The 15,101-nt window shown below is 42.3% G+C and overlaps 1 protein-coding gene across 1 annotated transcript in view; it reads right to left on the minus strand.

Moving 5' to 3' along the window:
- The window catches only part of CACHD1 (cache domain containing 1), a 205,522-nt gene that overhangs the window by 18,529 nt on the left and 171,892 nt on the right, over positions 1–15,101 (minus strand). Inside the window, exons 13-16 of the mRNA XM_040978638.1 lie at positions 10,958–11,126; positions 5,638–5,780; positions 4,891–5,072; positions 3,944–4,054 (exon numbers count right to left, since the gene is read on the minus strand). Coding sequence (XP_040834572.1) covers positions 3,944–4,054; positions 4,891–5,072; positions 5,638–5,780; positions 10,958–11,126 — 605 coding nt within the window. The remainder of the gene's footprint in view (positions 1–3,943; positions 4,055–4,890; positions 5,073–5,637; positions 5,781–10,957; positions 11,127–15,101) is intronic.

The raw sequence follows: 15,101 nt of genomic DNA on the forward strand, positions 1-15,101 counted from the left end.
AGGGACACGCTGGAAGGTATTACCTATAGGTGCTATGGTTATTTAAGAAAAAAAAAACTCTAGAAAAAAATCCCGAGTAACCCTCCTGTTTATTTCCCTCATTTTGCAGAGAAGAAAAGTGATACCTCGTGCAGGTTAACTGGTGCCATGTCACACAAAACTAAGTAGGAATAATGTTCAGTCTAGTTTTCTTTCCACAACACTAAAGTTGACTTGACTCCAAGCATAGCTCACAATCTAGAATAAGACTCTTGTCTTACAGGCCATGGCTTTCTCCAATCTACAAGGCTATCTCATTAGGAGGAGGAGAACAAAGCAAGAGAAAGTTGGACAGTAAAACTTGAAGCTAATTTTCTAGAAGGAAGCAGATCTAAATTCAAATCTTGGCCTTATGGATCTCAGTGTGATTCTGGGATGCTAGCTAACATTTTAAAGCCTTAGTTTTCTCACCCTAATATGGGGACAGTAATGGTACATACTTTAGGAAGCTATAATTGAGATTAAATAAGATACAGTGCTTATCCAGCTGCTTAATGAACATATAAGAAACACTCAATGGACCAAAGTAGCTCAATGAAGACCACTAAACAGTGAGAGTAGGCCTGGATTGAGCATGAATTTAAATTTCCTGGCATATCAGAAAATGTTGGATGTTTCATTTGGACTATTTATTCTTTTTCATCTATATCCATGGGTAATTGCAAGGTCACAGGCTAACCAATTTCAATATTCTTATGACTTGAGAAGTTGCAGGGTTTACCCAGCGTGAGTTATGTACCCATCATTTACCCTCATCAACCCACCTATTCCTTTGTAAAGAAAGTACCAAAAAGAAAATAAAGTATTATTTCTCATAATAATCTTATAAGGTATAATTATCTCAAGAAAACTGATGCTTGTCAAGGTCACACAATGACTACTTAGTGGAGGAAGGGATTAAAAGGCAGTGACTGCAATTCCAAAGCATGTATTCTTAACCTGAAGTTACACCGCCTTCTGAGTTCTGCAAGATACTCAAGAGTTATTAAGCTATTAACACAATTGCATTTCCTGTAAAGAAACCAGGAAGGAATCAGTTCTCACTTTCAGAAATAGGAAAAAATGAAGGTTAGAATGGTTAAATGGCTCACAATCACTGTTTACTGATGGCACAGAAATTAGTACCAAATCTGGCTTTTTCTATAATATTACAGCTTGTTGCAGTAAAAAAGTAACTTGAGTGTTCTGGGAGAGGGTAGTTTTATTTCTGAACTACCCATCCTGCCCTGGTATAATTGCTATCTGCTCTAACAGATCAACACACTGAAGTCGCAGCATGCATATTGTCCATGTAAGCCTGGCATTCATAGTTTTACCTGCATTTCAGATAGGCATACTGTTGCCATAGCAACTCAAAGAATGTCACAGAAAAAAAAATCAAGCCAAACCTACATTTCTAAGTAGAACAGAGCAGGCTGTTTGCAACACTGAAGTGAGAAACTTCACTGCCAAAGAGATGTCTGACTAGTCCTTTACCAATGGCAGTACTTCATCTCTGGTAGTGTTACCATTCTCTAAGAAACAGTGTCAGGCTAACATGCTCATGAAGGAACCGCAGCAGAACTGCTAGGAATAACTGAAAGTGAGTGTTGATTAGGAAATCCTTCCATCACTTTCAGCCAAATTACTCCTGAAAACCAAAGGTGAATTGGAGTGCTTCATGACAAGCTATTAGCTTAAGCTTTTTCTTTGCACTGCTAAAGTTCTGGATGTCTAAAGCACAAATAGCATGACAATAAAACAACTACCATGTATTTGGGACCCAACATGATCAATTGCAGCACCAAGCATATTACATGCATTATAGGTAATTCTTAAATACCAGCTCTGTGTGAGCATTACAAGAGGCTCTCACGGAACAGAACGAAAGTTTTTCATGTCTATCAAGGTTTTACCATGTTTCAGGCAATGTTACGAAGGCCTTACACATGTTAAATTTAACCCTCAACCTAAGCATTGGAGGTAGATTCTTAATGTCCTTCTGTCCTAGGTCAGGAAACAGGCCAAACATAATTTCGTTATTGTCAGACAGCTAACTACATTTCCTGCAGTGGGATCACATTTGAGAGGAGGTGGGGTCCTCAGGCAGACACATGATGCCAAAATCACTAGAAGTGTTTTGCCAAAAGGATTTCTCAGAAGTCCTATCAACACAATAGCACCCAAGTCATGGTCAGTTTCACTGCACACCTGAAGAGGTGGCTGACCTGCATTCAGACCTGTGTGCAACGAAACGCACACATACAGTTGCATTCAGCTGAGAATGATCAGGTCTGTGGGATTGCATATTGATCAGGCCCAAGAGCATACAGTATTTCTGGGGAATACATATTCATAGAGAAACTTACGAGATAGAATCTGGAGAGACTAAAAACCATTTCTTTTTCCTTGTTAAACTTGCATAGGTAAACTTGTGCAGGTTAAATCCACAAAATGAAAGCAACCAAATAAGAGAGGTGAACCCAGGTTTTTCTAGCTTGAAAGTTGTCCACCATACATCACTTAGAGTGATACCATAAGGAATTGTAAGCATCTGAAATAAAATGTTTCACCCATCCAAAAAAAAAAAAAAAAAAAAAAACCAGATCAAAAAGAAGAAATAGAAAATACAAATTAGCCCTGCTCTGGCCTGGGCCACTTGAAAAGCTCTTGAAAAGCAGTTGCCAGGTAAGGGGTTTGATGTATTCCTCAGGATTTAGAGATACCTGAATTCTTATTTTTCCACTAAAAATCCACGTGTGGTCCATTTCATTGTAATCAAAGAACAAGGTGAGTGACCATTGTCCTCTCAAATACTCATTGTTCACTTTTCTGGAACTAGACTAGCATACACAGGTGGGCCAACACGTTTTGCCTCTCAAACATGAGTAAGGTGCCTTTCCAGCAGATGGCCTGTTAATGAAAACACCGAGGGAGCTGTTGGAAGTGTTTACTGTTCATGTGTGGCAATCTACATTATGAGAGCAACCACCAGAGCCCAACAGACACAGACCATGCAAAGCAAAGTGATAGGTGGCTGGTTGCAAGGCCCTGCTATGTCACACAGACATTGGCTTTGACAATGAAATTACACACCATACTGCTTCCCAATTCTCGGTCCCCATGAACTTGAATTAGAGGAATTCTGAATATGAATCATTTGTAATATAATGTGCGGCACTGAAGATCTCAGAGCTCAAGGAGAAAATCAATTTCTTATAAATGTTAAGGCACCATTATAGGCACCAGTCAGAACATGGTTTTCCTTGGTTGCTAGGGAAAAAGAGTGACTTGTATAATGAAGGGATTAGAACAACCTACACAACTTGCTTCTTTGCTCAACATTTCACTGACATTTACAGAATAAATAAGCAGGAAATAAGACACTCCAATATCTTTGCAGTGACACTGACACTTTCTAGCATTTTGGTAAAATCCATTAAAAAAAGCCATTTTATATTTAAAATCAGTTTCAAGGACAGATTAAAAAAAAAGCAAACACCAAACAACTCTTAACTCTACAGAGTTAGATTTAATCACAGGGAGCAACAAACTCATGTGTGACAGTATGACTGGGTGGCTCTGTTATTTCTTTCATCAACTTAAAATTGGTGTTTCTACAGGGGCCTCCACTGAATCCAGTATCCTCCTCTTCCTTCCTCATAAACATCATTCACGGCTGCCACGCCCAAGGCCCAGAATCTTTCATTCACTGACTTCCACATTAGCCATATAAAGTAGCACCCCATTTTATAGATGTCGGAAGGAAGCTCTAGAAATCTAAGGTGTCAGCTAGAAATGTCCAACACAGCCAGCCTCGTCCCAAAGGTCATGATCCTTGGTGTTTACTATTTCATTCAAATTGTTCAAAATTTGATGGATTTAAGAAATAACTAAAACAAAAGAAAAAAAAGTGAACTATTACCTGGATGAATGAATTGTATGACTGATGGTCACAACATAGCCAGCACCTCCGACATCTAAGTAAGGACCAGTCAGAGAAATCAACCCTGGATTAGCCACTGCATGGAGATACCTAGGAGTTCAAAGACAGTCAGGTTACTCTGTGGTATGAATGGCCACGCTAAATTTCAAAGAGAAGTGAGCTTGTCATTTGAAAAAAAAATCTTTATCAAGTTGTGCTCATAATATATTAAAATTCAAAGGATTCCTATCTTTTCTACTGGACTAGCATCAATACAAGAGTCCAAAGGAATCTGAGAGTTTCTCTTTTCAAAATGATTATAACACAGAGCTTAAAAAAGAGAATGAATACATAAAGCGGAAACATGTAGTTTGGGGCCCACAAATGTACACTGGATTGTTAAGAGTTGGGGAACAGCTGACTCAGGAAGGACTAGGTTGCTACAACTTCTAATCAGCACTCTGCTCTTTTGGGCACACTGGCTCCATGATATAAAACCTGAGCAGCTTTTTGCTTTGAAAAATCAGGGTAACACTAAGTCTGAGAAGTACAAGAATGGTTTGAATTTGTGTGCTTATTTCTTTCTTTCTGCCAGGTCATACATGAACTAGAATTTGATGCCATCATCACAGGTAGTTAAGGGAAGTACATCCATTGTGGTTACAATGTGCATAAGGAAGGAATCAAACAAACCACTAGGAATCAAAATGGCCAAGCAGAAAACATTTCAGTCTCAAACTTTCAATGGAGATGAAATATGTACGCACATAAAACCCACAAGCCTATTGTTAATGCTACAGTGAAAACAAAATTATTCAAATACAGTTTTTAGTACCATGAAAGTATATTCTTTCATGTGCTTGCCTGAAGTTGCTTTGTTGTATGTACTTATCATGTCTGTCCAGGATTGGAGGGAATCTTTGATAATGGATGCCCCTAAAACTCACCATTGTCTCCTAGTGGGATCAAATGCTTTGTCCATGAGGGAACCAGGATAAATTCTGAGGACACCATTGGGCGTTGCTATGTAACGGCGGACAATGTAAGTGTTCAGGCTACTCATTTCCATTTGTGTCATCCATTCATCTGTGACGTGGCTGGTAGCCATTACTTCATTTCTGACAGAGAACTGGGAAACAAAGGGAGACATAGCAGGGATCTTTTAAAACTCACATGAAAAGACAGCCGGCTGCTGGCAGGGCCTCCCCAAGCTCTCTCGCAGAGAGGCCAAACCCAATTACTTCTTAAAAATCTTTTCACAGCAGATGGATGTGGCCAAACTTGGTGAAAACAAACGCTTGCAGAAATACAGTCAGTGCATGTGTGATGACTTAACTGTTCATCTTAGCTAGGCTTTCTGAGTTGAAGATGAAAAATTTTACTCAAAAGCACTCAGAAATATGCCCTCCTGTCTGACTGGATGGTGTCAATCTTAACCGACAGCAGGACCACTGCACCTCTTATGCCTGAGAAAGTTCTACCAGTCTCTCAACCACACCACCCTCAACCCTGTGCCTGTCCTCTACCTTCTCTTTCCTCCATGGTGTTATCTGAGGCCTCAAAGAACCTTCATGTGATTCCCCCCCACCCAGGCTTCCTAACCCATGAGAAGGGCCAGGGCTGAGCAGTCTGCCCTTGGCCACACGCCCTTCACTTGGGGCTCTCCAGCTGAGAGGCCCAGCTGTAGCACTCACTTTGAGGCCTGGGTTGGCAATGAGGCGGGTGTTGTCGCTGAGATAGGCTGTGTAATGCTCCACCATGCGCTTTGTCTCAGGCTGGCTAAGGTGCTCGTAGGGGGAAGAGAAGCTGCCGGCAGCCAGCATGACAGTTGGGCTCTCTGAAAAAGAAGGAGACAAAGCCGGCCTGAGAACTCCCAGGCATCCCCTCAGGCCATGACAAAGGTGCCATCCTGGCTCTGGCCAAGCCAGCCATGGCTGTAGCTGCACCCTGTCCAAAGGGAGACCAGGGCCATGGAGAGCAGCGTAAAAGGGAAATGGCCATGGTACTCCCGTCAGGAAGCTTATGGTCCCTAACGTGCAGCACCAAGGACACAGCCCTGTGAATGCAGGTGAGCCAAGGTTCAGCCTGCTCCCACCATCAGCCTGGGACAAGAGGCCCTCAAAACACTCTGGGCTCCATTGCTCATGGGCTATGGGATGACTTTTTTCCCCCGACCTGAAAGGCGGGAGAAGAAATTAGCACCATTCTATAGAATTGTGGTATTAAATGTGTTAGCATGTGTCAAAGTGATGAGTTACTCAATGAGAAATAGGCAGATTAGAGTCCTGCTGGCAACCAGTGCTCAGTAATCATTGTGGTGACTTGGATGAGCAGGGACATTTAAGAAGCAGGATAGGACAGAGGCAGACACACTGGACGAAAACTGAAGTTTGTAGAAATAAAGTGGTTATGTGTATATATTTAATCGTTGGCTTTACCTAAGAGGATATCTAAGAGGAGGATTGTCCTTAGCTTTCTATTTTATTCTTACAAAATGGTTATTTCTGCTGTTGCTTTTAAACATTCATAATCATTTCCAAAAAGGCAGAAAGAGGGAGGAAAGGAAGATGGGGAGAGGGAGACAGAAAATCTTCCACTGGCTCCTCCCTCCCCAAAGCCAAGAGTAGCAGGGGCAGGGTCAGTCAGATGCCAGCAGCTAGGAGTTCCTTAGGAGTCTCCTTTGCGGGAGCAAGTGAATTAAGTACTTGAGCCATTCCCACGAGTGGCTCAGAGCTTCCCTGCTGGGTGACAGCATGAAATGACACTAGAGCAATCATCCCAGAGTACATGGGAATTAAGATTCCACGGGCCAAAAAAAAAAAAAAAAGACTCCATGGGCATGAGACTGACAAATAAAGGCCAATGGATATAACTTTCCTCCTTTCTTCCCCCTGCAAAGTCCCAAGACACATATAGCTCTGTAGACTGTCCTAGAGAAGTGAGTAAGCCTGGCAATCTGCTCCTCACTGTACTGTAAACTGACCTGTTGGAATAGCTTGGGGCCTAAATGGATGGGATTGCCTTTGCCAGAGGAGACTTGTTTCATCTGTCAAGTGCAACAGGATGTTGCACTTGATGGGGCAGGGTGAGATGGTGGAAACCAACAAGGAGCTGGCAGGCTGGCCCAATCCTTACACACTGTGACTCACTCACATTCAGCTAATCCAGGGCCTGGACTCCCTAAGTCACTCAGAGACAGGACAGCCACGATGAGGCATAGTTTGCTTTTAATTCACCTGTACCCCAAAGGTATAGCCTTAAAGGATCTTTACTAAATGCAGGTGTGTATAGGAGGCGAGAGTAAAAGAAAGTGGTTTCCTATATTAGAGTCCCTACTTTTGGGGGACTCAGCATTATTTTTGCTTCATTTTTTAGCTCTACTGAGCTACCCAAAGCCAGTATAATTTCATAGCTATTTCTTCTGGATTGGTAAATATATGTATTGCAAAAGTTGTATGGAAAATTGGCTGAGTTATTTTTTTTTTCTATTAAAAATTGAAAAAAAAAATCATTTTATTTGAAAGGGGGAGAGATAGGACATCAATCTCCCATCTATCGGTTCATACTCTAAAGGCCCGTAACAGCTGGGGCTGGGACAGATTAAAATCAGGACTCAATCTGGGTGTCTCCTATCTGGGTGACATGGCTAACCATGGGCACACTTAGCAGGATGCTGGAGTAGAAAGTGCAGACAGGGGTCATCCCCAGATACTACAGTTTCGGATGTGCACATGTCAACCCTCTGAGTTCTTCTAGATTTTGACTCACTCCCTCCTACTGATTCTGTTAGTTCCTATATTTCAAGAAGGTTTTAACCCAAGCTTGTTTCCAGCCAGAATTTTCAACTATGTTGAGTGGGATGACTCAGAATTATCTCCTCTTCAGAAACTATGATTTCTTATTCCAGTATCATGATTTTTATGGGGGTATTCTGTGAGATTATGATTATGTTTACCATAAATAATCAAGGAGAGAAAATCAGATTTTTGGAAAAGATGAGGCTGTCTAGCAGTGTGCTTGCTGTGGATTCATGTGTCTGTGTGGTCAGTCCATGCAAGGAAGTGCCAGGAACAGCAAGTGGGAGCAGAGTCTGAATTTGGAAGAGCAGAGAAGAGCAGCACAGGGGAAATCTATAATGTTGGAATGATACATTGTAATAGCTAGAGCTGTACCAAGTGGAAGCCAGGATCCTGGAACCAGGTGTTTAGGCTATCACCTGATGCATCCCAGAGTGCCCATTAGCAGGAAACTGGGTAGGATGTGGGCACGACTCGATGCTAGGTACTACTAGTATCAGATGAGGGTTTTTTAAGCATTTGCCTTAAATGTACACTTTCAAAGTAATGTCTGAAATATACCTGAAATATAACACAACTCACAAATGGAACTTAAAACTGTCTAGTAGCCAATTTAAGAAAATACAAATAGGGCCCAGCATGGTAGTCTAGCAGCTAAAGTTCTCTCCTTGCATGTGCTGGGATCCCGTGTGGGTGTCAGTTCTAATCCTGGCTGTTCTTCTTTCCACCCAGCTCCCTGCCTGTGATCTGGGAAAGCAACTGAAGACGATCCAAAACCTTGGGACCCTGCACCGGTGCGGGAGACATGGAAGAGGCTTTTGGCTCCTGGCTTTGGATCAGGTCAGCTCTGGCCATTGTGGCCACTTGGGGAGTGAATCAGTGGATGGAAGATCTTCCTCTCTGTCTCTCCTCCTCTCTATATATCTGCCTTTCCAATAAAAAGAAAATAAATCTTAAACAGAAATAACTCAATATATATATACACACACATATATTTTATGTACAATATATATATGAGATTCAACCTATTTAAAACATTTACCATTTTACTACATAGCAATATAAAAATTATTTACCTCCCAGTCACATTTTCAGTGTGCAATAGCTGCATGTGGCTGATGACTCACAAACTGACTAATGTTAACTATGAGGGACTGCCCCAAGGGAATAAAGACAATCTGGGCTTGAGATTCCTTCTCATCAAGAGAGCTGTTGCACTCCAGTGTCCCAAATTTCAAAACAGCGATTTCATTTTCACTGGCAGTAGTATCAAGCCTGTTCACAGAGATCTGAAGAGTCACACACACACATCCTCTAAGTATTTGTTAAAAAACTGGAATTCTTAGTGTAGATTGTTACACAAAAACAAGCAAGAGTCCCAAAGCCCAAATCAAAACAAACAAATGGATTAACATTATTGGTTCTCTCCAAGCTGTCAACACTGCTGGCATGTGTCACAGAACAGGCCACTTGGTCCAGCCTGCTCTTGTCCAGGCAGGACTTTCCAGGACAGAATCTAAAGGAGGAATCTGAGCTCAAGTGTGTCATCTGGAACCCAGAGACTGGTGACATGAGCTTGCCAGCTGTGTGAGAATTCTTATTCTCTGAACAATTTTCAATAATGAAACAGCGTGTGTTTTCCACTCCATGAACATACTGTGTTCAGGCTCAGAATCACTTATCTGAAATGCTTGGTCCTAGAAGCACTCTGGAATTTTTCAAAATCTGTAATATTTGTATATACATAAGAAGATACCTTTGGGATAAAACCCAAGCTACACATAAAATATATTTATGTTTCATATATGCATAATACACAGTCTAACGATAAGTTAACATAGCATATTATTTGTTTGGGGGGGGTGGGGGAAGAAAAAGCACACCTTTTTCTCTTTCGTTTCCCAGAGTCTGAGATTGAAACTAGGAGCTGAGAGATTAAGTCTGCCATGTGGGCGGCAGGAAATTATTTCCTTGAGTCCTCCAGCTCCTTTCTGGGGTCTGACTTGTAGAAACCTGGATCCTGGTTTTGAGCTCAGACACTCTGATATGGAATGTGGCATCAACACTGACCTCAGAAATGGAGTATGTTTTGGAACATTTCAGACTGTAGATTAGTGATGCCTCTGTATGGGCAAGATGGCATATGCCTTGTATGAGTTCGACATAAGGCAGATTAGAGATACAGAAGTAAGATCTTAGCTTTTCTCCTTTCTGTGTTAGAATGTCTCATTCTACTACTTGCCAACTCAGGTATGAATTTGATAAACACGTCTAATACAGAATAAATGTAATTTTTATTCAGCTTCCTTTGAGTTCCATATTCCTGAGTCCTGAGTCAGACCTCAGGGTAGACATGGTTGGTGTGCTACAAAGATCCCTGCCATCATTTTTATGATTTCCGTCTCCTGCTCTCACCTCAGCGTCACTCTCCTCATGATCTTACCTTTAATGGGATGTACCTGTGACTCTTTAAGGTTTGCTTATCTACTTGAAACATGACGTGACACACAGAGCTCTTCTATCTGCTGGTTCATTTCCCAGAAGCCTGTAATAACTGTGGATGAGCCAGGCTGAAGACTCCCACCTGGAGGGCACTCGTACACCTTGGCCATCATCTACTGCCAACCCAGGGGCACCAGCAGGGATGTACCTGCTGGATGACTAGCACAGAGTACCAAACTCTGATAAGAGATGTGGGTGTCCTACGTGCAGACTTGACCTGCTGAATCATAACACCTGGCTCTCTTTATGGATGGTTTGTAAGCTAGGAAACTGCTCTCCAAGATCAGCAGAGAGTGAAAATGAAAAGCAGCATGAAAGTAGCAGGTTTGGACAAACTGAGGTGTAATTTATACCCCAGGGTTCTCCTACAGGGTGAGGCCAGGGTTAGAAAACATTTGAAAGTGAATTTGCCTTTCCCTCCCCCTTCCCTATCCTGTTGTCTTCTCCTTCCTTATTGGTTTCTTCTGAGAGTCCATCCCAAATAAGTTAGTCTCATTCACAATCCTTTCAGCTTCTGCTGACCAACTGGACCCCAGCAAGACGTCGAACAGGTTTTCACACCTGTTATCTCCAAACCACTGGACATTGTATGCATGCATCACCTTACTTTGTTTTTAAATTGGGGATGGGGGTGTTTGTACAGGAGTTAGACACACTTAGGGTAAGCTGTCAGGACTCAACTCACATGGGAAACTGAGAAGTGCAAGGACTTTACCTAGGGTTGCAAGTTGTTTGAAGTGTAGGCAAGCACTGGGCTGGCCCAGGAGATCCAGCCGATGGTATAGCAGCTTGCTGCTGGGGACGGTGTTGAGGTTTTTCAGCTGTCTGACAGGTATTTCTGGCTGTATCACCACGATACACAGGATAAAGGAGGTGTCCTGTACCTGTGGAAATCAAGACAGTGAAGGTTTCATGAGGAAAAAGAAACTTTGCCTACATGATCTTTTCCCGTCTCTGCCATCCAGCCTCATAGAGAAAATGTCCAATAAATATTTGATGAATACAAAGACACAATAGGGTATGGAAAGTGTCTAATTCTACTTTTCTGTATTCCTTGATTGCTGTGGGAACTGATTATGTTTGTAACAGAAAACCATGCATGGACCAACGCAAGAATAAGAAAGTAGACTGTTTGAAACTGTGATGCTGATATGAACAAGAACCGAGTTTAACAATGCAATAGTTTCTCTTGGAGTTGAAATGCACTTAAAATATGTATTTGGTTTTGTAATAAGAGTTCTGAGAACTGTCTTTCAAGTGAATTATGAACTTTTTAAAAAGAGATTTATTTATTTTTATTGGGAAGGCAGATTTACAGAGATCAGGAGATACAAAGAGAAAGATCTTCTGTCTGCTGGTTCACTCCCAAATGGCCGCAACAGCCAGAGTTGCACCGATCCAAAGCTAGGAGTGAGGAGTTTCTTCCAGGTCTTCCACGCAGGTGCAGGGTCCCAAGGCTTTGGGCTGTCCTCGACTGCTTTCCCCAGACCACAAACAAGGAGCCAGATGGGAAGTGGAGCAGCCGGGATATGAACTGGTGCCCATATGGTGTATGCAAGGCAAGGACTTTAGCCACTAGACTACCGTGCCGGGCCTGAATTAAAATTTTTTTTAAAAAATATTTTATTTGAAAGGCAGAGTGACAGAGAGAAGAAGAAAATAAGAGCCATCCTCCATCTTCTGTTTCACTCCCCAAATGCTCTAATGGCTGAGTCCAGATCAGGCTGAAGCCAGGAGTCTGGAGGTCCATCTGTGTTTCACACATGTATACAGGAACCCAAGCACTTGAGCCATCATCTACTGCTTTCCGAAGTGCATTAGTAGGGAGTTGGACTGGAAGTGGAGCAGATGAGCCTCAAACAGGCACTGATCTGGGATGCTGGTTGCAGGCTGCAGCTTAACCTATTATGTCCCAACACTGGCCCTGGCAGGTATTCCTTAACTTCATCTAATTGTCAAGTCATGCATAGAAATTGTGGTACTTTCAGATTCATTTTGCCCCTAGCAATTGACATGAGCAAAATCTAGTAGGAAAAGTATTCCACCAAATAATCAAAAGCCAACATGGCTTGTTATAGCTTTTACTTGATAAATGCCTTAAGAATACATAAAAGAGCTAAACATCTGGTCTACATTTAATACACTGAAAAATGAACGTCTATACCATGGCAGCCATGTAAGATTATAAGGGAGTTGAAAAACGAATGCCTGCTGACATCAAAGCCATTGTACTGATGACATGAGAAGTGCAACTCACATTGTGTTTGTGATGATACTGTTGCAGAGGGACTTTCTGTGGTGTCACACAGATGAAACATAGCAAGAAAATTATGTGCAGTGCATGTTACTTGATAGTGGATCTACTGCTGGTCTATGTATTTACTATCACTTTTATCATTATTCTAGAGTATAACACTGCCTAGAAAAAGCTTACTATAACACAGAGTTATGTTATTATGTTGGTGGTGGCCTCCTACATCTTGGGTTTACTCGGTCTCTTGACTGCAAGAGGCCATTCTTAGTGAGTTGTAACCCACAGGTTTGTGTAACAGTATTCCATGACATTCAATATTCAAATTTGTCAAACAATCAAATGATGCATTTCTCGGTGGGCATCCCTTTGTTACACGATGCACAACTGTAGTGGCATTACGTTAGCAGATGGACAGAATTTATGTGCCAAAAACACTGGCTTGGAAATTAATTAAGGGAATGATAACTAGTTTAGGACCATTAAAGGACAGCAACTTTAGGAAGCAGCTCGAATGATTTACTGTATGATCAAGAGGAAAGTTTAAACTAAGCAACGGGTATTAAATGTAATTTTGTGAGGAGGGTTGTAGAATCCTTAAACACGGAAGCGATTTGCATCTGCCTAGAGCTGCTTTCAAGCACTGCTGGCAAAGATATTCAATTAGATTAGAAACTTAATCCTCTTCTTCCATCCCTCAAATTAGAAAGCCAGGCAGTGCTCTGAAATGGCATTTACAATTTCCTCTCCTGCAGTCCCACCCAGTCACTTTTTGAGTTTCTGTCCTGCAGGCTCAAATATACCAAGGAACAAAACTGTACCAGAATGACAAGCATGCAATTTCATAATTGAGTCTGTTTTATAAGTGAAACAGAAAAAGTTTTCCTGAGCTTCTAAAAGTAGAACCTGATAAACAGTCCTTGGGAAATCAGATTTCGAGGTAGTTTTCCTGTCAAATTCTTCAGCCAAGGAAACAGACTTTAGGGAGAGGGTTTTTCCTCCCAGATGGCCCTTGTGGTCTGTGCATCAGTGAACCAGGTCTGTGTCACACAGGAACATCGGAATACTTCTACTAGTAGCCCACGCTTCCTCTGGTCACAGCAAACAGTCCCCACAAATGCTCAAAATGTACTTGGGACATATAGGACAGAGTAATCTCTGATTATATGATATATTTATATTAACTCAGTGAAATATTCCATCAGAATAGCTAATATCCATGGATGCAAAGTACCTCAGCAAATTGCTTGCATAAATTAACTGTATTTGAATGATATTAGCATTCATTTTATTTATTCTTCAGAATAAAATGAATATGTTTTCACTATGTTCTGTCACAGTAATGATAGGAAATTTAAAATATTTGTTTTCATTAATAAAGTAATCATGGTTTATTTACTGCGCAAAGGTCACACACACAAATGACCATTTCTTTTCTTTTAATGTCAATAATTAGTAATGTAGATTTTTTCCCCCAGGGTGCAACTAACTTATTTATGATAAAGATATGCTAGAGGTGAATAACCCACATTTTCTTTTTTTCTTAAGACTTTGTTAGTTGAAAGGCAGAGAGATGGGGGAGAGTGTGTGAGACAGTTCTTCTCAACCTGCTGGTTTATGCCCCTAATGTCTGCAAACGTTTGGTCTGGCCAGCTGGAAGACAGAAGACCTGGAAATCAGTCAGGATCTCCTACAGGGGAGGCTAGGACACAGCTGCTGGAGTCATCACCTGGTGCCTACCAGGACTGCACACAAGCAGAAGCTGGGATCAAGGAAAGAACAGGGCCTGGACGCAGAGGACGCTGGATGCGACGGCCGCCCCATGCTCACCACACACGTGCGGCCTCAGGGCGGGCCTAGCAGGGCGGTGGGACCTGACCTCACCCGTGTGCGCCTGCAGCCTTTGTTAGGCACGTTGGACTCTGCCTACTGCTCCCCTGGGGGTGGGTCGAGCTGGGGCGGAGTCAGGGGTTGGGTGGGGGGGAGGGCGGACTGGGAGTCCAGCGACCTAAACCTTCGCGAGCGGGCCTGGACGCAGAGGACGGTGGATGCGACAGCCGCCCCATGCCCACCACACACGAGCCGCAGCTGCAGCCATGTGGTGTGCAGCCTCAGGGCGGCCAGCACGCCATTTGGCACTAGGCTTTGCCTGCCGGCCGCCCGGCCAGGGACCTCTAGGATTTTCGTTAGTAGATATGATGGTTAGACAGCTCCTAGCTGAACCTACAGTGTTTCAGGGACGTGAATTAATCGTAAAGATTCCCAAGGATAGTAAATCTTCCTCAGATAAACTTGTGAATAGTACTGTCCCAACCCAAGTGTATTGATCAATTTTAAAACCTTTTACACTTTCAAAACCTTGTGTTCATCAAGAATGGGGCAGAGAGCAAAGAAATCTTCCATAGCCTTAGAAAGTGTGAGGAAGACATATAGGGTAACCTACCAGGAAAATGAAAGGTAACTTATTGGTAATAGGCTCAAAACAACATTAGACAACATTTAAACTACAAAGACATACAGGGGGAACTAAGAGCAATCCTGACAACCTACCAACAGGACGACATATGCACAGAGCAAGGATTGACCCCAGAGTGGAGCACGAGGACAG

The sequence above is a fragment of the Ochotona curzoniae genome, unplaced genomic scaffold (assembly GCF_017591425.1).
Source record: "Ochotona curzoniae isolate NIBS_2020 unplaced genomic scaffold, NIBS_Ocur_1.0 contig_291, whole genome shotgun sequence".
NCBI lineage: Eukaryota > Metazoa > Chordata > Mammalia > Lagomorpha > Ochotonidae > Ochotona > Ochotona curzoniae.